The sequence below is a fragment of the Hippopotamus amphibius genome, chromosome 4 (genome assembly GCF_030028045.1).
Source record: "Hippopotamus amphibius kiboko isolate mHipAmp2 chromosome 4, mHipAmp2.hap2, whole genome shotgun sequence".
NCBI lineage: Eukaryota > Metazoa > Chordata > Mammalia > Artiodactyla > Hippopotamidae > Hippopotamus > Hippopotamus amphibius.
This window is the reverse complement of record NC_080189.1, coordinates 159,994,031-160,002,507: the sequence shown is the minus strand read 5'-3', so window position 1 is coordinate 160,002,507 and position 8,477 is coordinate 159,994,031. Positions and strand designations below refer to the sequence as shown.

Sequence of the window (8,477 nt, the reverse complement as noted above, 5' to 3'; positions counted from 1 at the left end):
GAACCAACTCTATGAGGTAAGTACCACTGCTATCCCCCACCTGCAGATAAAGAAACAGAGGCTCTGAGAAGTTGAGTAGCCAGCTCAAGATCCCGCAGCTGGCCGGTGGTACAGGAAGGATCCAGGGCAAATCAGACCGTAGAGTCTGCTCTTCACCGCTTCCGGTCCCGCATCCAGAACACCGGCCTCAGTGTCTGTCTGTCTTGCTCTCCCAGCAGGCTCTCTGAGGACTGCTCAGCTGGCCACCAAGTTCTGGGGCTCTGGGGCTCCCCTCCCCGGAGCTGCCCCCAGAACCATGGAGAGTCTGAGTGAGCTACAGAACCCGCTGCTGCCTCGGAACCCCGCGCACCTCCATGGCCCCTACCCCTACCCCGAGTCTTCTCCCGCCTGGCCGTGCCGGGAGAAGATCTACTCCTACCTCCTGGGTGGTGCTGGCCCTGCTCACGCCCACCAGCTCCTGGACCCAGGCTCGCTGCAGCTGGCCGTGGAGGCCTGGTACAGGCCCAATTGCCTCCTGGGGAGGGACAAGGTCAAGGAGTCCAGAGCAGGCAGCTGTGAGACCAGCTTCACAGAGAGCAGGGAGCCCCCGGCTGGGCCTACAGAGCGGTCCACAGAATCCGGCCAAGCGGAAGAGGATGTCACCATCCAGACTGTGTCCTACGGGGTTCAAGAGGAGCTCCAAGGCCAAGAGGATGACCAGGAGGAGGAGGAGGAGGAGGTGGGTTCGTGTGTTTAAAATACAGATTCTCGGGCCCACCTCCAGGAGTTGAGATTCTGTAGGCCTGGCTTGGGGCCCAGGAATCTGTATGTTACCAAAGAAAAGGCACTTCTGATACAGGTGCTGTCCACACTTTGAGAAACACTAGCTTGGGCTAACTATTTTTTTGTTTATATTTATTGCATTAGGGTATCTTTATTATTGAAGTAGAGTTGATTTACAATATTATATAAGTTTCAGGTGTACAACACAGCGATTCACTTTTCTTTTTTTTAATGTTTGGCTGCATTTTGGGTCTTTACTGCTGCACGTGGGCTTTCTCTAGCTGCAGCGAGCAGGGGGCTACTCTTTGTTGCGGTGTGCAGGCTTCTCATGGTGGTTGCTTCTCTTGTTGCAGAGCACGGGCTCTGGGTGTGTGAGCTTCAGTAGTTGTGGTGCATGGGCTCAGTAGTTGCGGCTCATGGGCTCTAGGGCACACAGGGTTCAATAGTTGTGGTGCACAGGCTCAGTAGTCATGGCTCACAGGCTCTAGCGTGCAGGTTCAGTAGCTATAGCGCATGGGCCTAGTTGCTCCGCAGTATGTGGGATCTTCCCAGACCAGGGATCAAACCCGTGTCCTCTGCATTGGCAGGCGGTTTCTCAACCACTGCACCACCAGGGAAGTCCCACAATTTTTAAACATTATGACTATTTAAGTTTTTAATAGCATTTTTTGTTCTTGTTTTTTTTCCTGCTCAATCAAAATATAATTGACATATAACATTATTTAAGTTTAAAGTGTATAATGCCATGATTTGATTCATGTTCATATACAGAATGTCCACCACAATAAGGGTAGTTCACACACACTTCAGCTCACATAGTTACCATTTTGCTGTTGTTATTGTGAGAACATTTAAAATCTACTCCCTTAGAAACTTTCAAGTGTACAATATGCTATTGTTACCTACAGTCACCACGCTGTATTAGATCCTCAGAACTTATTCCTCTTACAACTAGAAGATTATACTCTTTAACGAACATCTCCTCATTTCTCCCACTCCCCAGCCCCTGGCAACCACCAATCTACTCATTGTTTCTATGAGTTCAGCTTTTTTAGATCCTACATATAAGTGAAATCATATGGTATTTGTCTTTCTCTGTCAGACTTATTTTACTTAGCACAATGCATCAAGATTCATGTTGTTCCAGGTTGCAGGGTTTCCTTCTTTTTATGGCTGAATAATATTCCATTGTATGTATAGGTATAGATAGATGATAGATGATGATAGATGATAGATAGATAGATGATAGATGATGATAGATGATAGATAGATAGATGATAGATAGATGATAGATGATAGATAGATAGATAGATGATAGATAGATGATAGATGATAGAGAGATAGATAACATTGTCTTTATCCATTCATCCATCCATTTATGGACTTTTAGTCTTTGAGGAAAGTTCACTTTGTTCTTGTTTTCTTAATTATACAAGTAACTTAAAGTCAACACATCCTGTTTGGGAAAAGCATCTTAGGAACTTGTGTAGAAATCCGCGATTTTTAGAAGATGGCTGATCTCATCTGCGGGTCCTGGATTCAGCTGCAAAATTTCTAGACTTCAGCCAGCCCTGCTCACTTCAGACTGGCGCCCACAATCTGAATTGGCTCTGGCCAACCTATCCTGTTACTGTTTGTCCTGAATTCAGTGGTTTTTGTATACCGACAGACTCCCTAGGTTTGTCTCAAGTCTGAAGTCAAGGGGAGATTCTGTCAGCAACCAAGGACCTTTGTTCAGTCCTGAATGGGCGGTTTTTCCTCCAATTCCAGGGCTTGTTCCTATACTTGTGCCCCTGAGTGTATAGTTATACGAACCCCTAGATTGTCTAGTTGGTGAATATATTGTGCAGTGTTAAATACATTGCACCCTTAAAGCTGTTTGTCCAATTTATCTTTATTTTCAAAAATCTGAACATATGGCTAGCATATACTTGAACTCCTGGTGAAATTTAAATGTTAATAAAATAGTATACCCATTAAAAAAAAAGTCAATACAGAAAACCACTCAGGGTAACTATTATTTCAGTGCATGATCTCCCTGTCTTTTTCACTGTATGTTTCTCCCCTACCCTACTCCCCAAAAGAGCTCTTGCTATACACAGTTCTATAACGAAATTTTCCTCTCTAAGCAACCTATTTCAGTTTTGCTCCACATAACCTAATATTTTCTACAAGGTGATTTTTAAGGCTTACGTGGTGTCCCATTGTAAGTTATTCCATCACTTATTAACCCAATCTCCTGGTCATTGGGCACTGAGATTGTTTCTAATCTTTCACAATTACTATCCTAAGATGAACATCCTGGTACAGGTGTAATTGTATTTTTTCCTAGTGATAACTCCCTAAGGGTGGAATCACTGAGCCATTGTCGAGGCTTTTGGTAGAGCGTGCCGAGCCCCACCCACACTCCCACTAACAACAGATGAGTCTGCCCACTGCCCCACGTCACTGCCAACGGGTGGTCCTGGGCCAGGTCACCGGTGCCCACTCGTGTTTTACAGAGTGATGCAACCTCGACAGAGAGTGAAAGTGAAGACAACTTCCTTACGCTGCCTCCCAGGGACCACCTGGGTCTCACGATCTTCTCCATGCTCTGCTGCTTCTGGCCACTGGGCATCGCCGCCTTCTACTTCTCCCAGGGGGTAAGAGCCCATGGGGCCCAGGGCTTCTGTTCTGGCTACCTCTCTCCCCTGGGGGCCTGGGGTCAGGGCCTGGAGGGCTGGGGTTGTTTTGCTGGGTGTGGGGTTTCTCCCTTTCATCAGCGCCTCTCTCTCCCTAGACCAGCAAGGCCATCTCCAAGGGGGACTTCCGCCTGGCCAGCACCACCTCCCGCCGGGCCCTCTTCCTGGCCACACTCTCCATCGCTGTGGGGGCTGGTCTCTATGTGGCCGTGGTGGTGGCCCTGGCGGCTTACATGTCCCAGAATGGCCACAGCTAGGGGCCAAGAAGGCCTGGCTTCCTGACTCCCCTGCTCCGCCTGAGGAGGCAGAGGGACTTGGGGTAGCAGACTCTCTGGGGAGTCCTGGCCCCTGAAGACAGCTCATGAGGGTGGCATGGTGGGAGGAGGCCTCCCAGGCTGCAGCCTGTGGGGGGAACCTTCACTTCTTCCTGCCCATTGCAACCAGCCCAGAGTAGGGCTGCGGGCAGCATGCTCCAGCCCAGGCTATGCTGGGAAGCAGGAGAGGGTAGGTCTGCCCACCCAGCCATCCAGGCAGGGCTACCTCTGGCTGGCAGCTCTCCCCGTTCTGCTCATTTCCTAAAGGGTCTCCTGCCCTGCAAGCAGCCCACTACCCTACTCTGCTAACCTCTCCACAGAAAAACAGCAAATAATAGGGAGGGAAAGGGATGCCTGGGAGGCAGAGGAGCAGACCCAGTCCCTGCAGCCCACAGGAGTCTCCACCTGGGGACTCCCTGAGCTTCCCCAACTCCACTCTCTGGCGCATGATGCCCAGACCTCGGCCAGCCAAGATGGAAATACACAGAGACATAGGGACTCCTTGGTCTTCCTGGTTCTGGAGGGCGCTAACCTCTCCTGTGGGCCTGTAAGACAGTGTGGATTCTAGGTAGAGGAGGGGCGTCTTAGGTGTATAAACTCTGTACTGAGGGCAGATTCTTGGGACATCTCTGGGCAGGAATGAAAGGCAGATGAGATAACAGAGAGCCTGGAGGGCCCTGGAATAGTGTTGCCCCTGTTCCCTGCCCGCATCACCCTTTTCTGGGCTCCTCCTGGGGGGCTCTGAGCTGGCGTCATCCCAGGTAGACAGAGAGAGAGTGCCATCAGCCCAGCAGCCACTGAGCGCAGGGCCCTGGATCCAGCCCTGTGGAAATGTAGAAGACCCCAAGTAGAGAGTGTAGATGGGGGGAAGGACACAGGCCTGGCACAGCAGCTGAGCAGCCCAGGAAGGCTTCCTAGAGGAGGTGAGCAAGGTCTCGATGGATGAGAAGAATGTATCTAAGGGATGATCCTTAGTATCTGTGGGCTGGGATGTAGCAGGAGCCTCCCAAAGGGGGTTCAAAGCTGTTTGGATTATGCCTCGAACATCCAGCTGGGGCCAAACTGAGGGTTCCACCAACTCAGAGAAGAAGAAGGTTCAGGCCTGTGTCTCAAAGGCCAGTGATGCTTTCCCATCTCTGAATGCTGGGGATCAGTGGTGGACCCCTGGTCAGCCTTGGAGCTTCTTCACTGGCACCCCTGCTCAGAGCTGCTCTTAACAAACTCAGCCACTAGGAAACATCCAGAATTCTAGAGACATCCAGAGAGGCAGGAGGAGCACATTGGGAGGGCAGGTCTGGACGGTTCAAGCTATAGACCTCATTGTGCACGATCTGCGGACCTGGTCATTCCCGTGCCCCATCCAGAGCCCGGGGCTATGAATCCACCAACTTGTCCCACCACCCTCCCGAATTCCAGGTGTTACCCAGCCCTCTACTCCCTGCATCCCCTGAAGTCTCACAGGCCCAGGATCAGCAGTTTTAATATCCCATTATTGTACATATTTATCCTTGTAATAAACATTTCTGTTACACCTGGTGCCCTCTGGGCCTCTTACTGTCCTCGCCTGCCTCCCCTTTTGCCTGCGTCTGTTTCTTCCCTAAGACCGAACTCCATCCCCAAGTCTACTGCTCCTGGCCCCTAGCAAGCAGCATGTTCTTGAGAGGAGCTGCCCACATCTGGGCCTTAGGAGAAGGGGGAGGCGCTCTGGCTTGGAGGACTTCTCTGCCTGGAGTACCTGGATGCAGGATTATGGCATGCGTTTGACTCTGCAAGACAAGGCAAGGTCCATGCTGAAAAAAAATCCCTTTGAGACTCGAGACCCTTGGAGGTCAGGAGGAAGGGCTGTGAGCCAGGGTGACTGAGGCTCCGCTGAGCTGCCTGGAGCTATCTATCAAAGATGGACACAGTTATGGGGTCAACCAAGGAGCCTCACTCCCCTGATGCCCTCTCTTGAGTCCCCCATATCTCCCTACCGGGGGCTGCTCATGGGTGGTATGGGGAGGAAAGCATCTCTGTCTGCCTCAGACCCCAGCCTCAGCACCAAACCCCAATATCCTCTCAGTTCTGGGCCCCCCAGAACCTGCCTGAACTGGCAGAGGGACCAGCCTGGGCTCTAGGTCACTGAAAGGAGGGTGCCGGCACGCTCACACCCGTACCCACATGTGCCCGCTTGCAAGACACAGCTGTGCACACGCACACATGCTGCACGGGCTGGGTACCCCTGAAACATAGACTAGTGCATGATATACATTAGGAGATGCTCTTGGGATAACATTTGAGGAAGGAGCAGAAGAAGGCAGATCTGAACAGCGGGCAGGCCAGGCTGCGATGCTGACCCAAATGACTGTCTGGGCCACCCCAAGGCAGGGTCAGAAGCCAGGTGCCCTTCAGAGTTGTCCCAAGGTAGGATGAAGGGCCAGGCCTTTATATCTGCTTATCAATCAGTCATTGGATGTGGGCCACCCAGAAAAGGGCTGTGGCCCTCGGGCGAGGTGGCTCTCTTTAGCTGGGGCTGCTCCCAAAGAGGGGTTTGCCCTGAAGGCTGTTTGCTGCCAATACCTGCAACAGCTGGAAGTCTAAGCCTGTCATTCCCGCAGGATCCTGAGCAGCACATCACCATGCCCACCACGCAGCAGCAGACCCGGTGGTGCCACTGAGATCCCCTCGGATTTACCTCCCCGCACCGAAGGCTGCCTCCTGGGAACTCTGCGACCCTGGGTCCACAGGCAGGTTAAGCCTAAAGTGCCTTCAACCACTGATGGATGGAAGCTGGTGGACAAATGTCCCCAGATTTCCCAGCAACTGCGTGGAAGGACACGAGTCGTGTTCTACACGCTCTCAGGATTCCCCAGCAGGACTGAGTTTCAGTTGCCCACACTGGCGATTTGCTTAAAAGCGGGTCCCTCGCCTTCCTCTCTGCACCTTCTTCCCCACTACCTACAATCGAATCTTTGTCTCAGAGGAACCCAGGGGAACCAAACCAAGACACAGACATGCACACCCACATGCACAAATACACACAGAATGTATGTGCCCGCACCTACACACATACACACAGGTGCAGACATGCAGCCATGCACGTCTTCGTGCACACGCGCACACGGGTACAGCCTGCACAGGCACAAATACTGTATGCACACACTCGCATGTGCCCACACATACAGCACGCGCACATGCTGGGGGGAAGCAGGAGACACGGGGGCTGAGGACCCGACCTGGCCCCGTCTGATCTGCAGTGTCCCTGTCCCCAGCCCCGCTGGGCCCTGGAACGGGCAGTGGGCAGCACGCACTCTGGTCCAGGCCCTGCTCCGGCTGGGCAGCCTGCCTCACAGCCCCGACAGCTCCCACCTCCTTCCCAACCCTCCAGGATGCGGCCCCAGGCCTGGAGAAAAGGGAGAGGCAGTCAAACGATTTCCTATGTTCAATCTTGGTCCTGCTCCCACCGTCCTCACCCCATCCCCTACCTGCGGCTACAAATTCAGGCTCCGCAAGAGAAAATGGAATCAGAAACAAAGCCCCTAGGGACTTCCCTCCCGCCCCTCAGAAGGGCCCATCCTGTGGAGCCTGGCCTCCTCCTGCTCAGTCCCTGCCACTCCGGCAGGGCCCCCTCCCCTGTCAAGCCGAGTCTCTGGGCATGCCTGCGGCACTTTAGGCCTCCTGCTTCCCAGCTCTGCCTGTGTCTCACTGCCTGTTACCCCGCTTCCGGCTGGTTCCTCAGGCTGGCAGAGAAGCTAGGGGCGGGCGGGGGGGGGGGTCCCCTGGGTCTAGGTGCCTGTGATGAGCTGCAGTGCCAGCACATCTGTGCAAGTATTACCAATTATTTTCCTCACTATAAACACCCAGCAGGAAGGCAGGGAGGCAACCAACCCAAACTGTTCAAAATAGAAACCGAAATTGCTGCACAGGGAAGTCAGGGCAGCCAGCAGAGCCGGGGCCCTGTACCAGGAATCTGGGGCCTCCCCCACCAGCGGCCCTTAAAGCGCACCTGCTCCCCCTACCCCCACCCTGCAACCCCACCTCAACTTTCTCCTCCACTGGCCAGGCAGAATGAGATGGCAAAGGTCGTCGCCTGGGGGATGGGGTGCATGCGGCGGCGGGGGGGGGGGGGGGGGGGGGGGGCGAGCAGCCGACAGGCCGTGTGCAGGGGAGGGAGGATGGCTGAGAGGGGCAGCCACAAAGGAAGCAGAAGCCCGCGGTCCAGAGCAGCTGCTGCGCTAAAACGCTGTGTGGAAAGAAGTGGGGGGAGGAAGCCTCCCTGCACTGTGCCCAGTGGCAGGGGGAGGAGGGGTACCCTCAGGTGGCAGGCCAGGGGCCTTGGGACGCGGGGCCAAGTGGGAACAGTGACCTGCCACCCACTCAGAATGAAAGGAATTTTTTTGATAGTGGAAATGGCTAGAGACCAGCTCCCCGGGGAGCCCAGCAGCCTTCCCTGTCCCTCCCTCCCCACACACAGGGTTGACAGACAGCAGGTCGCTGATACAGTCACACGGGTTGTTAAAATGCTGAAACACTTCCTTACCAGTTGAGACACAGGCCCTGCCCCAAGCCCCCCAAATATTTCCCTTTCCTGCCTCGCTGGTCCCTTGCCCAGGACCCCCAGCCACCCCTCAGGAACAAAAGGGTTAACAGCAGCCCCCTCCCCCAAGTGCCCAGGCAGCCTGAGCTGCCCTGACTGTTAAATATCTCAGATGTCACCCCTGCCCACAAAGACACCATCTGG

At 53.7% G+C, this 8,477-nt stretch overlaps 1 protein-coding gene across 1 annotated transcript; it reads left to right on the top strand.

Moving 5' to 3' along the window:
- Positions 1-295: 295 nt before the first annotated feature.
- SYNDIG1L (synapse differentiation inducing 1 like) lies at positions 296-3,700 on the top strand. Its single transcript, XM_057733979.1, has 3 exons — positions 296-718; positions 3,264-3,404; positions 3,542-3,700. Exons 1-3 carry the CDS (start codon positions 296-298, stop codon positions 3,698-3,700), a joined length of 723 nt encoding a protein of 240 aa, XP_057589962.1.
- Positions 3,701-8,477: the final 4,777 nt, after the last annotated feature.

Bases quoted from the DNA above. Each gene is read 5' to 3' on its own strand.
- SYNDIG1L (XM_057733979.1), top strand. From the start codon at position 296: ATGGAGAGTCTGAGTGAGCTACAGAACCCGCTGCTGCCTCGGAACCCC. The intron at 719-3,263 runs GTGGGTTCGTGT...CGTGTTTTACAG, and splicing joins AGGAGGAGGAGGAGGAGGAG to AGTGATGCAACCTCGACAGA. The intron at 3,405-3,541 runs GTAAGAGCCCAT...CTCTCTCCCTAG, and splicing joins CCTTCTACTTCTCCCAGGGG to ACCAGCAAGGCCATCTCCAA.